Source organism: Blastomyces gilchristii (assembly GCF_000003855.2).
Source record: "Blastomyces gilchristii SLH14081 genomic scaffold supercont1.32, whole genome shotgun sequence".
Taxonomy (NCBI): domain Eukaryota; kingdom Fungi; phylum Ascomycota; class Eurotiomycetes; order Onygenales; family Ajellomycetaceae; genus Blastomyces; species Blastomyces gilchristii.
In genome coordinates, this window is record NW_003101651.1 from 56,944 (window position 1) to 81,983 (window position 25,040).

Genomic DNA, 25,040 nt, shown 5'->3' on the forward strand with positions numbered 1-25,040 from the left:
CCCTTCTCCTCTGTGCCCATGCAGAGTTACACGTAACACGCTGTCGACTTGCATGACGCGTCTAATTCCATGTTCAATAGTTTTCGTACCTTGGGCTGGCCCTTATCGGACTCTCACACTATACATGTAGAGAATAAAGTGTGGCCATTTGCTCTCACTTCGCTTATTTCCTCCTTCGTAATTTCGTATCATCTAGCTCAGTCTGACTGGGAGCGGACCGACCCATCACTGGCTCACTAGTATGAAGTAGCTAGTCCATACTGGTGACGGCTATTATGGCTTGATGATGTCGCTCGCCTGGGAAGTTGATATCCCGACGTGCTCGCGTCTCAGTAGTACTCCCCGATACAACGCTAGGAGAGATACGACGTCGCTTAAACTAGACATGGCACGGCAGGACCGTCACGGCACGTAGGGATGTAGAGGTATTGTGTCTACTGACTTGTTTTTGTTATATCTTTTCTCTCTTCTAGAACGTTACTCATGCATCTTAGAGTGATAAGTGGAACTAATCCCCGGGTCAAGCTGGGTGGGGTGGGGGTGTTGGAGTCTTGTTGGGCGATTTTGCAGGTGCAGTACAGGTTTTGGGATTGGGAGAGGGAGGAGGAGGACGGGGAGGAGTAGGCGGGGAGGTACAGGTTGGATTGCGTGGCGAGGCAGGACATGATGTGGAAGGGGGAGTCGATGGAGATTTCGAAGTGGCGGCGTTTGCTGGGGTCTCGCTCGTCGAGTTTGGAGAGACGGAGGACGATCTGTCGTTTTGTTAGTCGGGGGTTTTTTTTTTTTTTTTCAGCTCTTTAGGACAAGAATTTATTCATCATATATTATCATGAACGGGCACCGCCCTACCTTGATCCAATGGTTTATTATCAACTGCTCATGCGTCGTATCAAAGTGCAGCGCATGGGAGGTATCCTTCTTCTTCAGCTCCGCACAGCTAGGCAGCTGCACATTGAACTCCATCTCCGTCGGCCCCGCCTCAAAGCTCCTCTCCAAATCGCCCAGCAGATTCGTACTCCGCCGATTGACATACTCGATCCCCTCCGCCGCCTCCCGGCGCGAATCGTACGCAACCCCCCCGCCAGCGGTGACCCGACAAACACTACCAGGAAACGCACTGGTACTCTGCGCATCCGCGCGCTTCTCGAACAAAAGCACCTTCTTCGTCGTATCGAGCCGGTGGTGTGCCTTGTTATTCGCCACGACCTGCGTGTTCTCCGAGATAATCACCTTGATGCGGTGCAGCACGACCTTCGCCAGCGGCGTCAGCTTGAAGGCAATGGGGACCTGCCCGCCGAGCGGGAACGATTTGCCCGAGATGATGATGTCGTAGTGCAGCTGGTCTTCCCACGTGCGCGATATCGCAATGGGCTCGACGTGCTCCAGCGAACCCTCGGGCGGGGTGCGGATGAAGGGAACCTCCCTGTGGCCGAGGAGGTTAGGGCGGAAGGCGCCCGATCGCTCAATAGTCGCTTCCAGCGTGTACTTGACCCAGCCCGCTATCGAGTTGATGCTCTCCGAGTACTGCGAGGAGATGGGGAGCTCGAAATTGTACCAGTACTCGCCCGGCTGGAAGAGCTTGTAGCCTCGCGATGCGACGCTGGGCCCGCCGTGGTGGGTGTCGCCTTTGGCAAAGCTCCGCGAGTACGTCGATTGGAGGGAGAGTCTTTTGGCTTCCTTGGGTAGCTTTGCTAGTGATGTGGCTGAGCCGGATTTTGCGAGTAGTTCGATTGTCGATGCGGCCAGCTCCTTTGTCGATACCATCGGCACCTTGAGGTTCATGTGGTCTGCGCCGTGGCTATATTCCGCGGCTGGGAGCTGCGCGTTGAATAGCATCCAGGTGTGGTTCATTATTACATGTTGCTCGTGGAGTTGGCTCTTTTTGGGCGGGAGGCCTATGAAGATAGTCATATTAGAATCAACATAGTCCTATTAGAATTTGGTTATAACTAACTACGTAGAATCGCAATATATGGAGATTACTGGGGGACGACTACTCACCGTCCGGCCAATTCGTCTGGCCCATCCCCTTGAAATTCAAAGAAATCTTCTTAATCCTAGCAGATTTAGATAGCTTCAGACGCAGGATCCCCCGGAGAATCGAAGTCTTCCTCGTGTCGGCATCGTTCCGATCGAACCCTTCGAGGAACAGCACAGGTTCAGCCAAGCATATCGAAACGGTAATGCCATTTGACGACGCGATTACTTTCTCGTTCCGTAACAGCGACAGCGACAGGGCTGATACTGGCGCATTTTGCGAATGCCCGTCCGGCGGCACCGTGTTGCTGCGCAGGGACTCAGCGACGGAGGTGGGCCGGCTTCGCGACGAGGTTGGAGTGAACGAGCCCGAGCTCACAGACTCCACCGTGTCCACCGCAGCTGGAGACGCACGAGTTAACAACATATCTCCATATCCCGCGGGGGGGAGGGATATTGAAGAGGGTCGATTGGTTCTAGATCTGCGGGATACTTTGGTGGGAGAAGGTCGCGCGAAATGGTCTCGGGCAGGTGGTGAAGTAGACCTGGGGGGAGGAGAAGAGAGACAAAGGAAACGTTTCGCGGATTCTGGAGGTCGCGCCAGGGTAGCGGTTCTTTTTTGTTTATTTTGAGGAGGGAGAAGCTTTTTTTTTTTTTTTTTTTTTGTATTCTTAAATACAAAATAAAAAAGATATAAATGTTAGTACTTGGTGGCGACAAGATGGAAGTCGGCGGTACCAACTTATTAGATACCCTTGTAGCCGAGCGAGTTATGCTTGTTCCAAGATTTGTGCTTGGAGGCGAAACTAGAATAAATGTTAGAAAGGAAGAAGAAGAAGAAGAAGCGCGTAGTGGCCATTGTGGTTCAGACTTCTGCAATCATATATTATATATATATATATAATATAACTAGGACAGAATTAGAGAAGATGTCAGGTTTTTCTTTTTTCCTTTTCTGAGAGGGTTTGAGGAGAGTTTTGCTGTACAAGAATGAAGCTAAAAAAAATGACCGGCAGATGAGACTGGCTAAGACGGACGGTTTTTTGCCGTTGCAGAAATCTTGTTCAGGGACCAACAGCAGCAGCAGCAGCAACAGCAGCAGCAAAAGTAACTGTACATACAAGAATAATTGAATGGTTGTAACATGGAGATGTATCTGGAATCGAAGAGAGAAAAAAGAGTATGGAATATCTTGGAGAGAGAAACAGAGAGGGGAAAGTTACCTATACAGAAACACTCATTGCAATGTAGTAACTATGTATGTGTGTATGTGTTATACCTTATAACAAGACTCTTATTATATAGTTATAGGATGTAACTAGTTAGTTAGTTGCAAAGAGTGTTGTCTGTCCCCCTGCGGGCCGACCGTTTCCGCTGGCCACATGAGCATAATAATAAACAAACATTAACATAAACATCAACCTCCTAGGTTAACCGCTGACATCATAACTAGTACTAGTAGTAAATAATAAGTGGATGACTGCGGTAGAAGGCCTAGAACGGAGATAGACACCGCCCAGACACCGCCCAGAATGGGGCTTCTTCCCACTAAGTTCTTAGCCCGTGTTTAACTAAGTTTTGGCGGTGGAGAACGGGCAGATCAGGCGATAGATAAACCCTCACCTCTCTCTCTCTCGACTTCCAAGTTCGAGCCTTATTATTATTATTATTATCCCTTATTTCTACGGAGTAACTTACTCGCTTAGAGTTTCTTTTTTCCCTTTTTCCTCTTTTTCCTCTTTCTGAATCCCGAACTCGGCTTGTGATAAATGTCAGCAGCTGACTGCTGGACTGGCTGCAATAATAGCCATGCCAAATCCCCAGCTAGATAGACTCTCTGCTGTTGAACTAGGAAACAAGATGGATAGATGTCTGTACATGCATATATATATATATATATATATATTATGGACAGCATAGCACAAAGCCAAGCAGAGAGAGAGAGAGAGAGAGGGAGAGCTAGCGAAAAGATCAAACATATGATGACATGTGATGATGTGGGAGAGAGAGAGGGGGAAATGATAATATCGTCATCCCGCTGTGGATATACCTATACCAACCATAACCATAACCTAGGTAACTAAGTATTAATAATGACTAGTTGAAGCTGTTACTTGGTAAGTTAGCAATCATGACAGCATCTCTCTCCCTACAGCCTACTAGGGTGATATTACAACAGGGCATTTTCCCTGGCTGTCCCAAGAGCTACTTACTTATAAGAAGTACGGTAAGTTACCTATTATTATTATTATTGAAAGCAGGCATATATACAGAGTACAGAGTACAGAGTACTCCGTATATATGGATGGGATTGCTGGACGACGACGACTCCCCAGCTTTTGCCACGGGGTGATATTCGCTGCGTAACGCCTGAACCATAATAAATAATACATTAATACCAATGCTGATCATACAATAGAGCAATAATAGTCAAAAGGCTCTCTCTACTCTTTGTATGGTAACTATGGTATGTGTATTATTGTGTTATTTTGTTGTACTCGAACTCGAATAAATAGGAACTAACAAAATGACGTCATTTGCCAGGGCCTCGGCTAGCTAGCCGGATCGGGATCAGAGGGCGAGCCCTAATCTTGCTAATCGGGGAAATTCTTTTTTTTCTTTTTCTTTTTCTTTTTCTTTTTCTTTTTACTTTTTTTTTTTGTATAGGCCAGACGCTGCAGCAGTTAGATATCTATATCCAGTTACCTCACTTACTTCGACTTCGAGGGTTCGAGAGTATTGGCTAATGTATATATACACTCCAATCATCCATCCATCTCGTCCTCTGTGTTGTGATCTTAGTCTGCGTGTTTTATCCTGTTGACTTTTTTTGCCTGCCAGACTATTTTTACGTCATTTCCCACCCACCAAGCAAGAGCCCTAACAATATACAACAATCATCTTCTTCTCCTCCTCCTCCACCCCCACCAACCAACCAACCAACCACTCTCCACACATTTCCGTCACCACCCCGCTCAGACTCCCAAACGATCCCGCGGTATAAGACTTCTTCTTCTACCCTAGTAATGGTAATGCTTGACCTTATGGACTATTCGTCTCTACACACCTTCCGCTGCATCTTGTGCATGTACCACTGCAAGACCACCAGGCCTCTGGGCTAGCACCTGCCGGACTCCCCAAGAAATACGAACTGAACCCTCTACTACTGTGCGCACCAGCGCATCCTTCTCTATCCTACCTATCAATAGGCTTCGCCACCTCTAGTTATATATATATACATATATATATATATATCATCAACCGCGAGCTTCTTCCAAGCACGATACATCCTTACTCCTACACTTTTCGCTCCCAAAAAAACACACTTTATTGAGAAGACGAAGAGGAACAGAGGTCCAACAGCCTACCTCTCTCGTATCCCCCATCCCCCACAAAACAAGGGAACCAAAACCCAACAGAATTCGATATACATTCTAGCCAACATGCGGGATCTCCGTCGTCAGGCTCTTGAGAGCAAAAAGACCGTCTCGCGCAAAGCACAGAGCCGTGAAGCCTCTCGGGCTACTTCGCGCGCAAGCTCCGCTCAAAACTCGCGCCCTTCCTCCCGTAACGCGAGCAGGCATCCTTCAGATGACGAGGATGCTGAGAGTGAAGGAACGTCCTACAGGTATGGTTTTAATTTTTTTTATAAATGGAAAGGGGGAAATTTTTTTTTTTTTTTTTTTTTTTTTTTTTTTTTTTTTTTGCGCACTGCTAACATATCTATTTCCGTCCCACAGCTCCCCATCGCTCGATGAATACTTCCCCTCTGCAAATGATGAAGAAGCAGCCGCTTCCGAAACCTGGCAACAAGATTTAGAAGAAGTGATAAAAGACTACAACGACCGCAAACGCAGCAGCAACCTGAGTCGCGAGGACGCACTGACTGCTTACGTCCGCATCCTGACATCCCACTACGTCGACGAATCCCTACCTGAATTCAACGAACTCCTCGCCTCCTTCGCCAAGAGCATCAAATCCGAGTCCAGCGAGAAAGAAACAGTCCTAGCCCTGAAAGCAGTAAGCCTCACGGCACTGACCTTCCTCGATGGAACCATCTACGACCAGTTTTCCTCTCTGCTTCGCCGCACCATCACAGACTCCCCCAACATGCCCATCAAAGCAGCCGCCATCCACTGCCTGGGCGCCTGCACCTTCTTCGGCGACGCGGGCGAGGACGAGATCCTCGACCAGATGAACTTTTTGCTCGAGATCGTTTCGTCCGATGGCCATTATGTTAATGCGCCCGACGATGCGAGTGTTGTCACCGCCGCGCTAGAGGAGTGGGGATTCCTCGCGACGGAGGTCGAGGATCTCGAACATGAGAGCGAAGACGCCATCGAGGCGTTTGCAGAGCAGCTGGAGAGCACCGAGGCGGCGGTGCAGATTGCCGCAGGCGAGAACATCGCGCTGCTCTATGAGAAGAGTTACACGCCACTGGAGGAAGGGGAGTCGATGCCGGACGTGGAGGACGAAGGGGAGAATGAGTCCTCCGCGGACGAAGACGGGTCTTCGTTCCTATCCGACGACGAGGATGGACCCGCAGGCGATCACGGCCCGCCGCTCATCAAACGCTACAACGCATACCACAACACCCCGCGCATCCTCCACCAAGTCGACGCCCTCGCCAACGTCTCCGGCCGCCACATCAACAAGAAGTCCAAACGCTCGCTCCACGCCAACTTCTCCTCCATCCACACCACCATCGCCAACCCGCGGCGCGGCCCGCAGTACAGCAAGGCCATCGACAGCGAGACGTCTCGCCAGTATGGCACGCGGAAGACGGTGAAGATCCACCAGGATGCGTTTATGAAGCTGGATCGATGGTGGAAGTGGTTACGCCTGGCGGCATTGCGGCGGTTGTTGAGGTGGGGGTTTGTGACGCATTATTTTGAGGGGAGTAGAGGGGTGTTGGATTGTTTGCCGGTTATGGTGAGGCCGGTGGTGAAGAGGAAGGCGAAGGGGATGGGGTTGGGGATTGGTGGTGGTGGTGGGAGTAGTAGCAGTGGTGGCGGCGGCGGTGGTGGTGGGAAGAAGGGCGGGAGGAGGAAAGGGTTTGAGATGGTTTGAGGAAGTTTGTTTCTTTTTCCCTTCATTTTTTTCATTTTTTTTTTTTTTTTTGGGTCCCTTTTTTCGCTTTCTGGTGTCTATTCGGGTTCCGGTTCCTGTTCTAAGTTATTGTCTATCACCTCTCCTGCCTTACTTACCTTAACCCCCCCTCACTCTGTCCTGATTGCATGGTCTTATTTCATATTCGTTACACTTTTCTGATCAAAAGAGTTTTAACCGATTCTTCCTTCGTCTTGGATTTTTTTTGGCTTCCATATATATATAACTAACTCCCTTGTTTTCCCCTCCCCCCAAAATTTCCCTGTTTACATCCTGTGAGAAACACCAGATGTCATGATGATGTGTTGATGTTATTAACTCCCCTTTTCGTTACCCATTCCTTGTCTTTGTCTTCCCCATCATCACAGACAAAACTATATATTTCTCTGTCATTTCTTCTTACATATTTTGTTTTCAATCATCATTCATTGGCGGGATACATACATACATACATACATTACATTACATTACATATATATATTTACATATCTGCACCATTTTTGTCAAAAAAACTACACTTAGAAAGGGATGGATGGATGGATGGATGGATGGATGGGTTATATATGTTTTGCATTTTATATACTAACTGTATGGTTACTCTACAAATGTCTGGCTCATGTTATCTATTCTCACTCACATGTTCATAAGAAAGAAGAAAAAGAATGCAAGTCATTTGTTTGTTTGTCTGTTTGTTTATTTCCCCTTACATATAATTAATTTTTTCTTGTGACTTACAAACAACAGAGATGTGGTTTTGGGATATCCTGTGCTTTTATAATCTAGAATCATGATAAAAAAAATCTATTGAAATACACACACACACACATATATATATATATAGATCTGTTGTTAACCATGATTTACGTCCTTTTCGCCCACCTCCTACTGATGACTGCCGCTTCGTCAACAACGCCGTCCTGCGCCTTGTCTCATGTTCCGCTGGGCTGTATTCTTCCTTCCTACTTCCTACGTCCCGGCCTTTGCAAGAATTGGGTACGAGTCAGGAGGTAAGAGAGAAACGCCAAGAGTCAGAGTCAGAGTCAGAGTCAGTCAGAGTCAGAGTCAGAGTGTGCACGTGTGTGTGTTTCATATTCAATAATCCTGGACAGAAAAGTGAATAAATAAATAAATAAATAAATAAGAGCTGAGCTGAGCTGAGTTGTGGAAGAAGAGGGGGATAAGAGAAACTGGATAGCTTCCCTCCTCCTTGCCTTGCGTTGAGGGGAATAGAATAGAAGAGGAAAGAAAGAAAGAAAAAAAAGGGGGGGGAAGGGTCGGGGGAATAGAGAGAACAGAGTAAAATGACAGAGAAAAAAGGACCAGAAAAGCGTGGCTATAACATCCATGGATCCAATCCATCCTAGAAAAGGGGAGAATAAACTGTTGAAAAATAAACTAGAAAGGAAGAAAGGAGGAAGAAGGAGATATTCACAACCGACGAGAACGCCTAGAGGGAAGAAGAAAGAAAAAAAAAAAAAAAAAAAAAAAAAAAAAACAGAAGATAAAGATAAAAGACAAAATGGCTTAAATTTAAATCACAATCACATACCCCATAATATTCCTCTCTCTCTTTCCCTCTCTTTTCCGCCCGCTCCCACCACCGCTCACCAACCCCCACTCACAAGCTTCATACCCGATGACTATGCGTCCGCCAACCGCCAGACCCCCGCTGAGCCAGGAGGCGCAGGTAGCGGGCCGGAGGGCGGCGGCGCGGGCCTCGACGGCAGTGTTGCTGATTGGATCGCCGCGCGCGTCGTTGCGGCGGACGCGGACATGGGCGATGCGTACTGCGGGACGGAGGTGTCGATGTGTGGGTGGCTGGGGTATTGGCGGGTTGAGTGGGAGTGGGGGTGGCCGTTGTTGTTGTTGTTGTTGTTGCTCTTTGCGCTGCTGTTGCTGGTGCCGTTGGAGGTTAGGTGCTGGAGAGGATTGTGGGCGGGGTTGTGGGTGTGGTTGTAGTCTGGATGGTGGTGGGTGGCGCTGCCGAGGGAGAGGTGCTCGAAGCCCATTGTGGACGAGGGTTCGATGGCGGACATGGGATCACTGTACATGCGCGCGCCGCTGCTGCTGCTGCTGTTGCTGTTAGGTTCCCGGGCGATGTTTAGGGGGATTTCGCCGGACGTCGGTGTGAAGCGGGGCCGCGGGGAGGTCTCTGCGTTTCGGGAGTGGGAGATGGAATCCCGCGAGCCGTCGCGGGTGATGGCTTTTGGGGCTGGAGGGGCGAGGTATGATTTCCTGTTGTGCTGTTCCATCATGCTGATTGCCCATTCGCGGAGGTTTACGGGGGTGCGTTTGGCGGCTTGGAGGAATGCATCTTTGTCCTGTGGAGTTTGTTGGTTCATGTTAGATTCTAGTAAATAGTAATAAAAAGAAAAAAAAATAAATAAATCAAGTAATACATGAGAAAGGGACGTATAGGCTACTTACATATAGTTCTCGCGGTGTTGGCCGCTCTTCTGGCTTCTTTAGCAAACATTTGGCGACGAAATCATCTAGGATCGGCGGGAATGCATCACTCTTGGGCAGTTTGGGTGCCGGTTCATGCACGATTTGCTGTAGCAAATCCAGAATTCCCATTGGGCCCGCGCTTGCGCGGTCACCCGCAGCTGAGTCTGTTGCATCAAAAGGGAAGCGGCCCACAGCCAGCTCCATTATGGTTAAACCGACACTCCACACATCTGAGCGCACGGTGTATGCCCCGCCCTGGATACGCTCGGGAGCCATGTACGTCGATGTGCCGACGAAAGTGTCTGCTATGGAGTTGACTGTTTCGGTGGCCACGCCAAAATCGCATAGCTTTATATTTCCTCTTGAGTTTATTAGGACGTTGGAGGGCTTGATGTCTCTGTGCATGATGCGGTGTGTTTCATATAGGTACACTAGTCCTCCGAGGACGTATTCTGCGATTTTTCCGAGGACGTCGACGCGGACGGGGCCAAAGTCTTTGGAGATACGGTCAAGGGAGCTGGAGGAGACACATCACTTAGTTTTATATACTTCTTCTCCCAGGAAACAGGGCATAAAGTAGGCATTTAACGGAAAAAGCATTCACATACCCGCAATCCATATACTCCATACAAAGTACTATATCCCTGGCTTCATTTTGAAAAGCGCCGTAGAACGTGACAATGTACGGCGAATTGCAATCATGGCCGACCTGTAACTCTCGTACAATCTGCTTCCTCACATTCTCTTTGGCGTCTACTCGGATGATCTAGATCGACAAAACCCCAATGACACAGCCGTTAGAGATCCTGTATTCACAAAATATGTGCCAAAAATTATATATAAATATGTTATGAAGATGCATCGGAAAAATAGAAGAAATTTTTTTCTCTTTTTTTTTTTTAAAGGAAAACAAAGGTAGACTACAAACCTTCCTAGCCATAATAACCTTCGTCGACGCATGCATAACCTTGCTGACGGTTCCACCATTGCCTGCACCGAGCTCCTTCAGCACCACCAGGTCCTCACTCCTCAAATCGAGCTTAAACTCCAGTCCGATCTCCAGCGTGTCTGTCCGGTTGCTGTCTGAATTTCCGATGGCGCCTGGCATCTGAGCATCACCGTCGGAGGACTTGGAGCCAGCCTTTGGCCCGGCAGAGTTGAGAGCTAGCCCTTTCACATTCTTTCGCTTCAGCGTCCGCGCCTTGAAGGAGTCACCCATGGTCTGGGGAGTGGATCCGGAGGTTCGATGTATTTATCTTTTTCTTTGATTAGTTTATTTTTATATTTATATTTAGTTTTAGCTTTTCTCTCTTGTATGACGAAACAGGTTGTTGGCCGATCCTCGACGCTGTTGTCGGGTGGGCGCAAATGATTTGGGGAGGGGGACGTCGTCGAGGTTTGGTTAGAAATGAGTGGTGGTGACGGGGACGCTGTGAGGGAGTGAGTGAGTGAATGCAGAATGAATGAATGAATGAATGAATGAATGAACAGATGGTATTGGATTAGGGTGTGAGTAGATAGATATATGTCTATGAGTAGTTGTCGTCGCTGCTGCTGCTGTTGATGTTTGTTGTTGTTGATGCGGGAGAGGGTTGGGTTGGTCACTTGTTTGGTCTCTCTCTCCCAGCCCAATCCGGGTTGTGGTTGGTTGGGTTTGGCGGGGGGAGAGAAGAGTTAAATATATATTATTAACTTATTTATCAATTGGGCACCACCACGAACGACGCAGTGGAGCAGAGCCTTGAACAACGAACAACCTGAGAACTTTTTGATATACGCTGCATAGAGCCAAAAAAAGGAAAACTAAAAGACGAAGACGAAGACGAGGGAGATCTAATGATATATGTTAAATAGCAGGATTGCTTTGCCGCAGGATGGGAACCAGGCGGCTAATTCCTGACCCAAAATGTATCCATCTTATCGAGTAAATAAGTTAACAGGCAGGCAAGGCAGTGTGTCCAAGGGACGTTCCAGAATCCCCTCTGCCAAAGACTGAAACTAGGCGCGCCTCTATCAAATTCTTGAGGAGGGCGAGGTTCTGGCTCCATTTGGGATTTCTTTTCTTTTCTTTTATTTCTTTTATGTTATTTTATTTTTTCCGAGAACCCTACGCGAAACTACTCCGTATAGCATAGACTACTAGTATACGCTGTATAGCTGGCTGGGAATAGTAAATTTTTTAAATAATAGCATAGTCTATTGTCTATTTACAAGCAAGGATCGTCGTCATTAATCCATGGTCCTTTTTTTGTCTCTGTACCTGATGAATGTATAGTTGCATGATTGCATGCTCACCAGCCAAGCATCCTATCTCGCCGCACCGGGTCGAGTTGATATTTACTGTAAAATTACTAGTGTCCCCAAGTAGATCTTGAAGTTGAGAAGAACTCGATGATGTACAGTACAATTCTCTACATCTCATCTGTATAATCTCATTTTCAGATTACTGTCATGACTTAGAGCTGCCAGGAGAAATTACCATCTAGATCAAAAAGATCATAAGATAGCTGGCTCCTGCTAGCCACGCCTGGCACTCACCTATAATATAGTTATAGTATGAAATGCTGCCCCTTGGCCGGGTGTGTAAATCTGTTGACAGCCCCCAAATTTTGTCACTATCCCCCAGGGCGTCCTCCGTGACCCGGCAGTCTAGCAGAAAATAGTACTGAATGACTTTCTAGCGTGGCCAATCCACGCCCAGAGACGCCCGAAGAGCCCACGATCTGCTTGACCCGTGGCTTGGGATGCTGTGCGAGGAATTAATTTAAATTACAACGTAAGTCATGAAATTCTCCCGGAGTGTTGCGCGGTTGGCCCTTCGTGAACATGCTTGCGGAGAAGAGATAGCAAATCATGGAGTGAGCTGGCTCTTTTCGTGCCTGTCGTTGGGCTCTTGTTTTTTTTTTTTTTTTTTTGCTTTTTTTTATCCAGCGGCGTCAAACACAGGAGCCTTTTGGGTCTTCCAATGCACGAGACTGAAGACTGAAAGGTGTAAACTCCTATTGTCCCCTAGCTAGTTAACAAGGAACATCCCCAACCGACTGGACCAATGGCCGCTTTGGGGGTCCTGATGATGAATATCCTCGCGAATTTCTGGAACATGGCGACAGATTGAGCATGTTTTCGATTTTCGATTTCGGTGTTAAATAGCACTACATGATTGTGTTCAGCGCCTTTTGACCATATCTATGGATAAATAGAGGACATTATTGCCAATAATTAGCGGATTCGGCATTCTTTTTGAGGCAAAACATTATGGCCAATAATACAAAGTGGCCCCCTCGGCTTTTGGCGGTTAAACATGCTGATACTGTAATAATAATGCTCGACGGATAGCTTCCTAGGTGTGAATTTCAAGGCAGTAAGTAATAGCCATCGAGTCTCCTGTGTAGTTGATCTATTTTGGAATCCAGACGTAACGATTGATAACGGACGTTCCTCTGTCGATTTCTTATACGGAATAGTTAATATTCTGAATAGTGAATTTATACCGAATTCACTTTTTCCGCGAAGATGTTATTACTAGTCAGTCGTATTTATCTTTTATATTGACCCAAGCAGCCATCTCATCTCACCGTAAAGCAACTGATGACAGCCTGCAAGATTTCCATTCCTAGGGTTGCCTGGCTGTTCAGGCCTTTATTAACCACATTTTCGGAGAGCTACCGGTAGCTAGTCAATGCTAGTAATAGAATGGCAGCTGTGCACTCTTTATCAGTAAGTACTAAGTAGTAGACATGGTTTGCTCGTTAAAAGATTGTCCAAAATTCATCCGGAGAAAATATATAACATATTGCGCCATTCCTAATATAGTCTAGCACTAAACCACCAGCCACACTAGTTACACCAGCCACAGTCGGCAGCTTCTTTTTGACCTCCGTCGCCATTCCCGATCAGAAAAATTGTCTGGAGCTTCTTCATCATCTTCTTCTGCAATCTTTGCCAGCGCCACCCCATCCCTCCTTTCCTTGTGTCTGTACTTCTCAAGCCCCTATCCGAGCTATTGACTAGCTTGGCTCCAGAGTCGGCGTTGCCCAACATACACCAAATATGACGTCTCGGGACCTCCTCGACAACGAGGCCCTGCTGGACGACGAGGAGGACGATGTATCCTATGACGGGGAAGCGGCCAGCGATGGCCCCAGAGAGCGCGAGCATGTAAACGGACAATTCGAGGACTCAAGCGAAGAAGATGAGGACGACGATGACGAGGAAGCTGAACGCGCGGTAAGCTCTCAATCTCGCAGCCCCATCCCCCCCTCTCTTTTGTCTACCAAACCCGAGAACTAAAAAAGAGACACTTCATTCCTTGTGTAGGTCCGCGAAGGATTCATCGTCGATGAGGATGAGGAAATTGAGGACCGGGAAGAACGTCGTCGCGAACGGAAAAGGCGTCGTCAGGCAGAGCGCGAGCGTGAAGATGAGGACCTCGATGAAGAAGATATCTACCTGATCGGAGAAAATAACCCAGAGCTACAGCGTGCTCTACCAACTGAGGTAGGTTCCAAATATATTTCTATTGCGAAAATACCAGAACTGACATAATGTCTCATTTTTTCCCGTAGTCCAAGTTCAAACGTCTGAAACGCGGCCACAAGTCTGACAGAGATCGACATGTCTCTCGCGGCATCGATGACATGTTCAACTCAGACGAGGAGGAGGAGGTTGATCACTATAGCAGAATCGGGCGACATGAACGAAGGGGGATGGAGGATGATATGGACAACTTCATCGAGGAGGATGTCTTCTCAGACGAAGAACGCGAACAGCTACAAGAAGACGAGGAAATTGCACGCCCCATGAGAAAGGGGTTGTCAGGATTAGGCGTGACGGATGCAACAGGCCTTGATGAGACAGCGCTGGAAGACATGCGGATGGCCTTTGGTGACGGGAATGACTATCTATTTGCGCTTGAGACCGAAGACCAAGAGGAAGAGCTGGACGAAGATGAAGAAAAGCAACTTGACCTGAAGGATGTTTTCGAGCCGTCCCAACTCGCGGAGAAGATGTTGACCGAGGAAGACAATGTTATTCGTTTCACTGATGAACCTGAACGATGTCAGATCGCGAGAAAGCCATACAAGCATGTCATATTGACCGACGAGCAGTTCAAGGAAGAGGCGATTTGGATATCGAACCTCATGTTGCTGAAGAAGCGCCTCGATCCGGACCTGCGTGAACCGTTCCAGCGATCCATTGCGAAAGTCCTCGAGTTCATGATTACTGATGATTGGGAGGTCCCGTTTATATTCCAGCATCGCAAAGATTATCTTATACACGCTGCTAAAGTTCCCGTGTCCCCTGACCCTTCCAATCCGGATGGCCCAGAGTATGTCGTCAAGGCTGAGAAGCTGTTGAATATGATAGATTTGTGGGATATTTTTGAATACGATCTGAAGTTCCGGTCGCTCGTCGATAAGCGTAACAGCTTGCAAAAGACTTACGATAACCTTCAAGCGGTTAGCAACGTAAAAGATGACATCTTTGAATCGATGCTGCCACTGGCTGTGACCATGGAGGAGCTACAGGATGTGCAGGACTATCTTTACTTCCAGTACCCTAGTCAGCTGAGGGATATTGCAGTGGTTAATGGGGGTGGCGAGGATGGACTCTCTAAACAACGGCGGAAAGCTACCACGAGAACTTTTTCAGAACGTGTCAGAAATAGCCGGGCGTATGGTTTGGTTCGCGCATTTGGTATCACTGCGGATGCTTTCGCGCAAAATGCACTGAAAGAAGGAAAGCGGCAATATACCGAAGACCCCGCAGAACAGCCAGACGTGATGGCGGATAATCTTCTTGACGATAACTTTACAAATGGCGGCCATGCTCTGAAGGCTTCCAAGTCAATGTTTGCCGAAGAAATTACGATGAATCCCAAGATGCGCAAGGTTATGAGGCAGGCTTTTTACATGAATGGAGTTATCGAGTGTTTCAGAACGGAGAAGGGTTTGAAAAAGATCGACGAACAGCATCCGTATTACGAATTTAAGTACCTTCGAAACCAGCAGCTAAGCGACATTGCTCGTCGCCCGGAACTTTTCCTGCGGATGCTTAAAGCAGAGGAAGAGGGCTTAGTGGATGTTAAAGTCCGGTTCCAGAATTTTGACAATTTCAAGAAAAACCTTTATTCGCAGATCGAATCGGATAACTTTAGCGAACTTGCTGACGCGTGGAATAGAGAGCGAAGAGAGGTTGTTGATATGGCCCTTGGGAAGCTGGAGAGGATTATGAGCCGGGGTGTTAAGGAAAATATTAGGACGGAATGCGAGAACCATGTTGCCAAGGAGTGCAGAGAAGCATTCTCGTTACGACTTGATCAGGCTCCTTATAAGCCCAAGGGGATGATTCTAGGCACCATTCCCAGAGTTCTTGCTTTATCGAATGGAAACGGTGTCGTCGGGAAAGATCCTATCTACTGGGCATGGGTTGAAGAAGATGGTAGGGTGCTGGAGAATGGAAAATTTGTCGACCTCTCTCTCGGTGACTCGGGCCGAATGATTGCGGATGGCAAAGACGTCGCCGCCTTCGTTGAACTCGTGGATAGACGCAAGCCTGATGTTATTGGTGTATCCGGGTTCTCGCCCGAGACTAGAAAGCTTTCCAAACAACTGTCGGATCTTGTCTCTTCGAAAGACCTGCGTGGTGCTACTTACACCAACGACTACGATGAGGAAGTCAGCGATCACCTGGAAGTGGTTATGGTGAACGATGAAGTCGCCCGACTCTACCAGACTAGCGAGCGGGCTAAAATGGAGCATCCTGGTTTTGCTACTTTGACTCACTATTGTGTTGCGCTGGCTAAGTACCTCCAGAACCCGATGAAGGAGTACGCATCCTTGGGTAGAGACATTGTATCGATTCAGTTCAAGCCAGGACAGCAGCTTGTTCCTCAGGACAAAATCCTGAAGCAGCTGGAAACGGCTCTCGTGGACATGGTCAACCTTTGTGGTGTTGACATAAACGAGGCTGTCACTGATATGGCAACGGCAAACCTACTTCCCTACGTCTGCGGCCTTGGCCCTCGGAAAGCTGCCCACCTTCTTAAGATTATCAATATGAACGGAGGCATTGTCAACAATAGGATGGAGCTTCTTGGCGTCAATGCTCAATATCCGGCCATGGGTGTCAAAGTTTGGAACAACTGCGCCAGTTTCCTCTTTATTGATTATGATAGTACTGATCCGGACGCGGACTACCTTGATAATACACGTGTTCATCCTGAAGACTATGATATTGGCCGGAAAATGGCTGCTGATGCGTTGGAGCTCGATGAAGAAGATATCAAGGCTGAAACAGATGAAAATGGACAAGGCGCTATTATTCGCAAACTTATCAAGGAAGACGCGCAGGATAGAGTCAATGATCTTATTCTCGAGGAGTACGCTGAGCAGCTTGAAAAGAACCTTAGCCAGCGGAAGCGAGCTACTCTCGAAACCATTCGTGCGGAATTACAGCAGCCGTATGAAGAGTTGCGGAAACAGTTTGCCTTCCTAGGCACGGATACTATCTTCACCATGTTGACTGGAGAGACACCCGAGTCTCTGGCAGAAGGTATGGTCGTGCCGATTTCCATCAAACGCGTTACAGACGATCATATCGACGGCAAGCTAGACTGCGGAATCGACGCTATCGCCGGCGAGGTTGAAATTACCGACCGCTATGACATCCCCGTTCGAAGTCTGTTTGCCCCCCACCAAACGGTTCAGGGAAAGATTCTCTACCTCAACCGTAAGCTCCTCCAGGCCAACGTCTCCCTGCGAGAAAGTCAGGTCAACAAGCCGTATCGACGACAGTTCGATCACCTCCGCAGCGAATGGGATGAGCGACAAGAAGACGCGGATAGAGAGGCGCTCCGTGAAAAGACAGAGACGAGCGGCCGGGCAATGCGCGTTATCAAACATCCGCTGTTCCGCCCTTTCAACTCTGCGCAAGCTGAGGAGTTCCTTGCGACCCAGAGCCGTGGGGATGTGGTTATCAGACCCTCATCGAACGGGATCGACCATATCGCCGCCACCTGGAAGGTCTCCGATGGCATCTACCAACACCTTGACATCCTTGAGCTAGACAAAGAGAATGAGTTCTCCGTGGGCAAGATTTTGAAGGTTGGCGGTAGGTACTCGTATAGCGATCTTGACGAGCTTATCGTCAACCATATCAAGGCCATGGCCAAGAAGGTGGATGATATGATGAACCATGAGAAGTTCCAGGAGGGAACCAAGGCCGATACAGGTACGTTTCGTAATACTTCCCCCACATATATAGCGTTGTAAAACGTCAACAAGAAAATGAAAACTAACATTACACTTCCCCCATAAAGAAGGCTGGTTAACAACCTACACAAAAGCCAATCCCCGCCGCTCCGTCTACGCATTCTGCATCGACCGCAAGCACCCGGGCTATTTCCACCTCTGCTTCAAAGCAGGCGAGAATGCGCAGTTGAATAGCTGGGCTGTCAAGGTTATCCCGCAGGGGTATGAGTTGCAACGTAACCCGTATCCGGACATGATGGCGCTATGTAATGGGTTTAAACTACTGTTTGCGAATTTGCAGGCGCGAGCTAAGAGTCGGGCTGGTGGTGGTGGTGGTGGTGGGTATCGGTGATTTTTATCATAGGTGATCTTGACACTGGATTGGGGTCGGGGAGTATATTATTATTTTATTTTTTTTCTGTTTCTCAGACATTCTTGTATTGCTGCCCTTTCTGTGGAATTATGGATGAAAGGATGGATAGATAAATAGGTTGGTTTGAAGCGATAGGTACGGTATATCCATGCAACTCATATGTCTATTACTGCCTATATTTCCTTTTTATCTTTTCTTTTTGCTGTGTGTTTTATAAACTTGAGCTGGGGATCATCTCTTTTTCTTCTTTGGTTTTCCCCGCTTGTCGACGATATGGGATGAGATCGATCATGTTCATTATAGCTAGGCACCAGGGGAAATCGCTTTGATATCTGGTGATAAAGTAAGGGGGGGGGGCCAAGCTGATAGTGGAATCAGAGGAGGAGCTTGTTGCAGAATATAACATTCACATTCCAAGTATAATTCTTTCTTACGTTAAATGAGGCAGGATGGGGATTGTAGTGGTATGATACAACCAGCACATCCATGTTTCAACCGTCCGATTTCACCATGTCTGCGAATCTAGTCATAAAATCAACTAACCTGCGGAAGAGAAACCCATTCCCCTGAGCACCCGACGCGCATCACGCTACGTTCAAATAGGTATCATCAAGAAAAAATGATATAATAACTTAGATTTGAGAAATCCTGAGCCTTAGCATGCTGACGTTTTGTTTGTATATATATGTTACACGTGTTGAAAGGAAGCCGAAGAGAGATGATTCCGTATATAAAAAGAGCGCTACGAAGAGCGCTACGAATTTATCTCGGTATCACAAATCCTCTCCCCCTTTTCCCGCCTTTCTTGCTCCATTTTTAGCCTTGTATCCTAGAACTCGACGCGCTAGATTCCTTCGAATACTCTTTACCTTCCTTCGCCTGCTCAGAATCTTCTTCCCCGTGGGCGTCCCCTCCTCTCTCATGGTCAAACTGATGCCTCCCCTTCGCATCTTTATTCAAACTCTCATCCCTCATCGCTAAACTTACCAAAAACGCAAATCCAGAAAGTCCCGTAAGAACATACCAAATCGTCCTCAACGAATCCGCATACACATATCGATAAACCTCCTGCACATTCTCCGGAAACGTCTGGATGATGTCGAACGCAGCGTCCGCCTGGGATCCATGGACCAGCATGTTCTGGTTACTGTTGCCAGTAAACGCACCCGCCGCCACCGCCTGTGTCACGAGCCTGTCAAACTCGTTTTGAAAAATCACAGCGCCCAGCGCAACGCCGAAGGCCTGGCCGAGACTGCGCGCAAAGACTTGCACGGAGGTGGCGATGCCGACATCCTCGCCCTTCTGCACGGATTGTACGGCGACGGTTGTCGTGGGGAATAGGAGGCCGGCGCCTATTGGCATGATTATACGTACGCCATAGAGGATGCCGCCGTTCGAGTGAGGCTTGAGTAGGGCATTGAGGCCCGTGCCGATTGTCATGACTACCCAGCCGGTCCAGACTACCTTCTGGAAACGGAGGGTTTTTGTCATCACTATCCCTGCGATTATGGAGAAGGGGGCGACGAAGGCGCTGTTTTGTGATGGTTGTGGGTTAGTGGTTCTTTCATTTTCAATATTGTTCTGTATTTCTATTCCTATTGGAAGGGGGATGTTTCCCGTTTCTTGGGCTAGGATTATCAAGCCGTGGCAAATAACTTACGATCCCGGTAACGTTTCCACGGCTGACTGGAGGAGTCCGTGCTGGGTGACTCCGAGGAACTGTGAAGTGTAAGCTCCATATCCGATACGGTTTCTCTCAAGATCTATCATATGTCACCGAGAGATAGTAGAGTGTAGCAAACTCACAAAGATAATGATATAATAAGACAAAGACCATAGTACAAGCCCATGGAAAAAGACGCTAGAATAACCTCCCGCCGCCGCCGTGCGGCCATGGAACACCCGAAGTGGAATCATAGGCTCATGGGCATATTTGAGCTCGACATATATGAACAAAGCCCATCCAAAAACCCCCACAATTAGTGGTACAAGTACGCTAGCGGAGCCCCATGGGCGAAGTGTGCCCCCAGTTGTCAACCCGAGGAGGAACGAGGTGGTCGAGCCCACGAAGACGAAGATGCCGGGAAAGTCGATGCGGGTAATTTTCTCCCTCAGCGTGGTTTTTGCGGACTTGAGTCTGAGCGACATGGTGAGACCGACGATGGAAACGACGCAGATGGGCACGTTAATCCAAAATGCCCATCGCCACGTTGTGCGTTCTCCGATAGCGCCGCCGATAGGGACCTATATCCATTTTTCACGGTTGAGGGATTTGTTAGCCGGAGATCAGGTGTATGTTGTCTTCACCACGATTATGTGAATAAAATTTCAATTAGGATTCTAGCTTACTCCGGCTATTGTGCCCACGGCCCATGCTAGAGACACTAAGGACATGTACGAGCCTCTTTCTTGTAGTGTGGTTATGTCACTGATAATCACAGAGACCAGGCTAAGGTTCCCCCCAGCACCGAGACCTTTGACAGCTCGTGCAGCAACCAGCCATTGCATGTGCTTGGCTGTTGCGCAAAGGATGCTTCCAAATGTAAAGATGATGAGGGCGAAGTTTAGAGCCCATTTACGGCCGAAGATATCGCTAAAGCTCCCATATAGCGGGATGGTGACCTGGTCCGTCTGCATTAGCTTTTATTTTTCAAGCGGTAAACAGCTGAGCTCTTCCTGTGCAGTTTCCGAAGCCGATATGTGCTACTTAAGTTGAATGTTACGAACCGTCTGTGCCAACAAGAATCCCGTTCCGCACCAGAAAAGTTGTACTGTGGTGCCAGGTAAATCTCTAGCAACTGATGGTATAATGGCTGTTATGATCACGGAATCCAAGGACGTGATCACAGATATAAGGCAAAGCCAGAAAACGGAGAGATAGAACGCCGGTGATTTCTTTGATTTCTGAATCGAAATTTTCGATTCCTCTTCCGTTTTCTCGGCGGGCGGGATAGCCGTTACTGAATTTTGGGCAGCCATTACTGTTGCCGGGTTGAGGCCGCTGGTGTTGTGTTGCTGCTCTCACCTTCCCACCGCAGGGAGTAAGGGAGAGTTAATAAAGAAATATTTAACTGGAAAAAGAAGGAGAAGTGAATCAACGAGAAAATATTAAACAGGTATAGTTATATGTGAAGAATTTGTAAAAGGAAAAAGAGGGGGAGAGCTATCAGAAACATAACATATGCTGAATCTCTATGTTTCTGTTTCCACTTCCCTCCTCCCCGAAAGAAGGCTTGAATATTGAACGTATTCAAAAGGGTTGAAAGAGAAAAAAGGAAAGACGAGCGGGAGGGCCTTGTCAAAAAGCTTGCCTCATTTCTTCCAGGCCTCTTATTATGGTTAAGTATACCGTGCGACCGAGCACAAGCTAGCCCAGCCTTCCGCAATTCATCTTCCCAGAGGGCAGGGGCAGGGTAGTTTTCATATAAACATCGGAGTAGCTTGTTTGAAATACACAAGCACCTCCACCTGCCCCACTGTTTGCTTGACTTGCGATTCTTTTCTCTAGCTTCACACCGAAGATGATCAACGCCTGGTCAACGCTTTGATGGTATAGGTCCGCTCCGCTCTTATCTGCTTTTTATATGCAGCGTGGATAAGCACAAACTCTCCGTGAACCCTGTGCGAGGTCCGAAACACAGACGGAAGAGCACTGGGCTGATTGTTTTGGTGAATCTGGCGCCCGCCGTTATGCTTGGCTCTCTGCTGTCGCAGAAACAGGATACCTGGAGTTTGCTGTTATGTAACGTGCAACAATCGAACAAGTTGGCTGTAACTCAATAACCCACGTCTCGATCTGCAAACGGGGTTTTCAGAGGGAAAAAGCAGTACCCCTAGATACATCTTCTTTTCATTTTCCGTGACCGTTCTTAGTCAAATTCGGGGATGCATATCAAATTGGGCATGGCCCAGGGCGTATTAACGTGGTCTGGTTAGCGCGTACAGGGAGTAGGAAGACGAAGTCCGGCGTCTTTTGCCTCGAAGATTGAACAAAAATATTTAGCGCTCGTTAGGACATTTGTGCGCACCAAAGGCAAATCCACCCCTGCCGACGATTGATCTGACTATGGAAATACCAACTAGGTTAAGGGTAGAAGAAGTGCTGAAGTGCGACAAATACCAGGGTAGCACAGCTCTCGAGCCTCGATTGTCGGCATTCTGCAGGAGTTGGGAGGTTGTGGTGGTTCGCGCTTTGGCAGCGTAACTCTCGGAGCTGAGACTTCAAGACACTTGTCGTCTGTTTCAACCGACCGACCGGCTGGTGTTGACCGAAGAGGACAGTGTCCCGGCAGTGGAGTCAAAGACTGGAACCATCGCTCCAGCGCGGAGACGCGGGGGGGTCTGAACAAGAGGCCGGTTAAACCCTTGGACAGGGCGTCCAGCCTAATATGTGTCAACATACAGCATCATGCACCTCTCACAACTAGTCGCATTTAGGCTCGTGCTCCGTCAGTAAGTACGGGGGATACTTGCACCAATCATGCGCAATTTCCTATTTTTCTTTAGTCGAGGCTTCTGTCCACATAGTAAGGACAGGCGGTTGGTGTATATGTAGGCTACTGGGGCAAAAGAGCTCAGTCACCACCAGCGCACTGCTGGTAGAAGGGCCGATTAACCCGGGACCCCCAACAGTTTCTTGCTGTTTTTCGATATCATTTGTGGTCTGTTCTAACGTCGGTGAAACGTTGCATTCAAATCGGAGATCCTCAGAGTCGGAGCGAGATTTAAAAGAGGATGCGAAAAAGAAACTTTCTCAACCATGTTAAAAGTGGTCCACATTGGCATTGTTCTGGCCAGCTGGTTCGTTTCCTAGAGTTGCTTTTTCTAGGGCTAATCTTCTCGAAAGAACTGGGAGGTTTCTAGCTTGATGTTAGTTCATGAACCTCAGCGCATGGTTTTTCAACCACATTCTATAACTAGCCAAAAAAAAAAAAAAGAAAAAGAAAAAGAAAAGAAAAGAAAAAGCGTTGAATTCCCCCCCCCCCCCTCCTCCCCTACAACAGCTCAGAGCCGATGCAGAGCTATGCCTCCGATGGGTCTGCGGAGTCCGTAATCATTATGTCAGGCAACAGGAACAGGATCCGTCCTCGTACTAGTTCATTCAGAAGCAACAATGGATGGAATACGGGACCCAATTCTCGCTGGGAAGGAGACGCAAGTAACTATGTCGATGCTCTTGCCGCGCCTTATTCTTTACCAACGCTGAACAAGAGGAGGATATGATACTCAGGGTACAAAGTTCTTTTCAATACCCTTGGAAGAGTTTGATTAAACTCCAAAAAGATTCGGCATTTTATTTGCGGGTTTAAATAGTCAATTTGGAAAGTCAAAATTTACTAGATAATTGGACGATAATGCCGCATGACAGCTGCAACAATCACGGAACAGGAGGGATTATAGCCGAATCTGTCAGGGAGGACTCCGAGTTTGACATCGTCCTCCCGGCTCCGCCAGAATCTACCCCAAGTATCATTAATTCCCAGCGATTGATACTCCGTGAAGTCCGTGACTCAGATGCAGAGGGCCTATTTGCCATCCGCTCGAGAGAGGATGCTGTGAGGACACTGAGATGTGACTTGGCTTCCTGTCTTTTGTTCTATTTATTTTGTTCCGCCTTCTTCCTTCTTAAATGCTTCCGTTCCCCTTCATCCGGCAAAAGGCAATCTTCCGCCTGTTTAATATATGGCTGACGTCCTGTGTTATGTTAGTTGGCCCTTTATACCTGATGCAGATGTCTCCGCCACCAGAAAATGGATGGCCCTAAAGACGTTCACCGCCCCACCCTGCGCTGTAGGGCTTAGTTAAAAATTCGTCATGCTGCATGTTGATAGCCCAGCTGGGCGCATTATAGGCACCGTGGGTATAAGCGAGTTGGTACCCGTGCCAACTCTAGGGTATCTTACTCACCTAGAGGAGTGGGGTAAGGGATTGGGACAGAAGCGACCTCTGCAATGATCAATGCATGGTGGAGCTTGTCGAAGAGAGGGGAAAATAGGAAATGAGACAAGCTATATGTGGTATGCAACGAGAAAAACATGGAGAGCTTTAAGGCGTTGAAATGCGGGTTTCAGGTTGTCAGGGAGCAGACGATGGAGGATAGTGCAGTTTTGAAGAATTTCGAATTGGAAAGACCAGATTGGAGTTTGAGACACTGTATTTCTGCTTTACTTCCTCTGTTTCCTCTTGTCTGGTAATTATTTCTCTGTTTCTGCTTTGAACAGATATGTGGCATGTCCCTCTGGAAAGCCAGTCAGGATTGCTTTTGCAAAATGAGTCAAATTTGTGGCGGGGGAGGTACTGTGCAAGGGTTTCGTCATTTACATTCGTCCAGTCTCCCAGGGAGAGGTGATATAGCGAAACCTGAAGAATACATGGTCATGTGGGCATCCATTTTATCCACACGTGTAAACAAGGTGTTGTTGCCTGGCTTTCATATCAAGATATCTGTAATTGCGTCGTATCATAGTTGGTGCCTAGGTGGGAATGAACCGAAGCTGTATCGATATCTGATTAGCTTTGATCAATAAGAATGCGTGATTGTTCCCTTTTTAACCAGATCTATGGATTTATTTCCCGGAAAAGCATCCATGGATGGTAGCAGAAGGGCGTGTAGGCAAAACCCCCCCGGTGGTGCTCGGTTTGCGGATTGAGCAGAGGAGCAGCAAGACAGTGATAGCGATACCCCAACACTACCAAGGCACCAGCCTTCTGGCACCCAGCAGCCAAGTTGGTGCCCCTCCAAGAATTTCAAACAGAGGGTAAAAATGTTCATTCAGATTGAGTTTCACCGTCAAGCGAAAGCCCCCAAGTTCCGGACTTTTATAAGGATCAAGACTGGCGTATCAAGGGCGACTGTATTCCAGAGTGATGCACACGCGAAT

General features: G+C 47.8%; 6 protein-coding genes across 8 annotated transcripts; 3 read left to right on the forward strand and 3 right to left on the reverse strand.

Annotated features, from left to right (window-relative positions):
* Positions 1 to 434: 434 nt before the first annotated feature.
* BDBG_08944 (arrestin domain-containing protein) lies at positions 435 to 3,909 on the reverse strand (the record flags this gene model as incomplete). The annotated part of the gene is made up of 4 exons (XM_031723796.1): positions 2,720 to 3,909; positions 2,002 to 2,647; positions 850 to 1,895; positions 435 to 752 (listed from the first exon to the last, which is right to left on the reverse strand). The coding sequence occupies exons 2-4, from the start codon at positions 2,402 to 2,404 to the stop codon at positions 435 to 437; spliced, it is 1,767 nt and encodes a 588-aa protein (XP_031581125.1). The 5' UTR covers positions 2,405 to 2,647; positions 2,720 to 3,909.
* A 445-nt stretch (positions 3,910 to 4,354) lies between these two features.
* BDBG_08945 lies at positions 4,355 to 7,923 on the forward strand. Of its 2 annotated transcripts, XM_031723797.1 has the most exons (4): positions 4,355 to 4,444; positions 4,522 to 4,725; positions 4,819 to 5,605; positions 5,718 to 7,923. In XM_031723797.1, exons 3-4 carry the CDS (start codon positions 5,421 to 5,423, stop codon positions 7,045 to 7,047), a joined length of 1,515 nt encoding a protein of 504 aa, XP_031581126.1. In that variant the 5' UTR covers positions 4,355 to 4,444; positions 4,522 to 4,725; positions 4,819 to 5,420; the 3' UTR covers positions 7,048 to 7,923. The 2 variants fall into 2 exon arrangements, with proteins under 2 accessions (XP_031581126.1, XP_002620650.1); XM_002620604.2 differs by having other exon boundaries at positions 4,355 to 5,605; positions 5,718 to 7,886.
* Positions 7,632 to 11,474, reverse strand: BDBG_08946 (STE/STE7/MEK1 protein kinase). The gene is made up of 4 exons (XM_002620605.2): positions 10,463 to 11,474; positions 10,143 to 10,300; positions 9,514 to 10,051; positions 7,632 to 9,407 (listed from the first exon to the last, which is right to left on the reverse strand). The coding sequence occupies exons 1-4, from the start codon at positions 10,751 to 10,753 to the stop codon at positions 8,727 to 8,729; spliced, it is 1,668 nt and encodes a 555-aa protein (XP_002620651.1). The 5' UTR covers positions 10,754 to 11,474; the 3' UTR covers positions 7,632 to 8,726.
* Positions 11,475 to 11,955: 481 nt separating this feature from the next.
* Positions 11,956 to 18,659, forward strand: BDBG_08947 (transcription elongation factor spt6). Its single transcript, XM_031723798.1, has 6 exons — positions 11,956 to 12,310; positions 12,524 to 13,251; positions 13,376 to 13,761; positions 13,852 to 14,031; positions 14,100 to 17,766; positions 17,855 to 18,659. Exons 3-6 carry the CDS (start codon positions 13,585 to 13,587, stop codon positions 18,136 to 18,138), a joined length of 4,308 nt encoding a protein of 1,435 aa, XP_031581127.1. The 5' UTR covers positions 11,956 to 12,310; positions 12,524 to 13,251; positions 13,376 to 13,584; the 3' UTR covers positions 18,139 to 18,659.
* BDBG_08948 lies at positions 18,584 to 22,749 on the reverse strand. Of its 2 annotated transcripts, XM_031723800.1 has the most exons (6): positions 22,633 to 22,749; positions 20,887 to 22,542; positions 20,509 to 20,781; positions 19,966 to 20,403; positions 19,820 to 19,878; positions 18,584 to 19,690 (listed from the first exon to the last, which is right to left on the reverse strand). In XM_031723800.1, the coding sequence occupies exons 2-6, from the start codon at positions 21,136 to 21,138 to the stop codon at positions 18,976 to 18,978; spliced, it is 1,737 nt and encodes a 578-aa protein (XP_031581129.1). In that variant the 5' UTR covers positions 21,139 to 22,542; positions 22,633 to 22,749; the 3' UTR covers positions 18,584 to 18,975. The 2 variants fall into 2 exon arrangements, with proteins under 2 accessions (XP_031581129.1, XP_031581128.1); XM_031723799.1 differs by having other exon boundaries at positions 20,887 to 22,733.
* Positions 22,750 to 23,094: 345 nt separating this feature from the next.
* Positions 23,095 to 24,760, forward strand: BDBG_17920 (uncharacterized protein). The gene has a single exon (XM_031725538.1). The coding sequence runs from the start codon at positions 23,514 to 23,516 to the stop codon at positions 23,847 to 23,849; it is 336 nt and encodes a 111-aa protein (XP_031581130.1). The 5' UTR covers positions 23,095 to 23,513; the 3' UTR covers positions 23,850 to 24,760.
* Positions 24,761 to 25,040: the final 280 nt, after the last annotated feature.

Coding starts and splice junctions, on each gene's coding strand:
- BDBG_17920 (XM_031725538.1), top strand. CDS start 23,514: ATGCCGCATGACAGCTGCAACAATCACGGAACAGGAGGGATTATAGCC.
- BDBG_08947 (XM_031723798.1), top strand. CDS start 13,585: ATGACGTCTCGGGACCTCCTCGACAACGAGGCCCTGCTGGACGACGAG. Junction 13,762..13,851: donor ACGAGGAAGCTGAACGCGCG/GTAAGCTCTCAA, acceptor TTCCTTGTGTAG/GTCCGCGAAGGATTCATCGT. Junction 14,032..14,099: donor AGCGTGCTCTACCAACTGAG/GTAGGTTCCAAA, acceptor TTTTTCCCGTAG/TCCAAGTTCAAACGTCTGAA.
- BDBG_08946 (XM_002620605.2), bottom strand. CDS start 10,753: ATGGGTGACTCCTTCAAGGCGCGGACGCTGAAGCGAAAGAATGTGAAA. Junction 10,052..10,142: donor ATGGAGTATATGGATTGCGG/GTATGTGAATGC, acceptor TGTCTCCTCCAG/CTCCCTTGACCGTATCTCCA. Junction 9,408..9,513: donor CAACACCGCGAGAACTATAT/GTAAGTAGCCTA, acceptor CAAACTCCACAG/GACAAAGATGCATTCCTCCA.
- BDBG_08948 (XM_031723800.1), bottom strand. CDS start 21,138: ATGGCTGCCCAAAATTCAGTAACGGCTATCCCGCCCGCCGAGAAAACG. Junction 20,782..20,886: donor GATTCTTGTTGGCACAGACG/GTTCGTAACATT, acceptor CAGACGGACCAG/GTCACCATCCCGCTATATGG. Junction 20,404..20,508: donor CCGTGGGCACAATAGCCGGA/GTAAGCTAGAAT, acceptor AAATGGATATAG/GTCCCTATCGGCGGCGCTAT.
- BDBG_08945 (XM_031723797.1), top strand. CDS start 5,421: ATGCGGGATCTCCGTCGTCAGGCTCTTGAGAGCAAAAAGACCGTCTCG. Junction 5,606..5,717: donor AGTGAAGGAACGTCCTACAG/GTATGGTTTTAA, acceptor TCCGTCCCACAG/CTCCCCATCGCTCGATGAAT.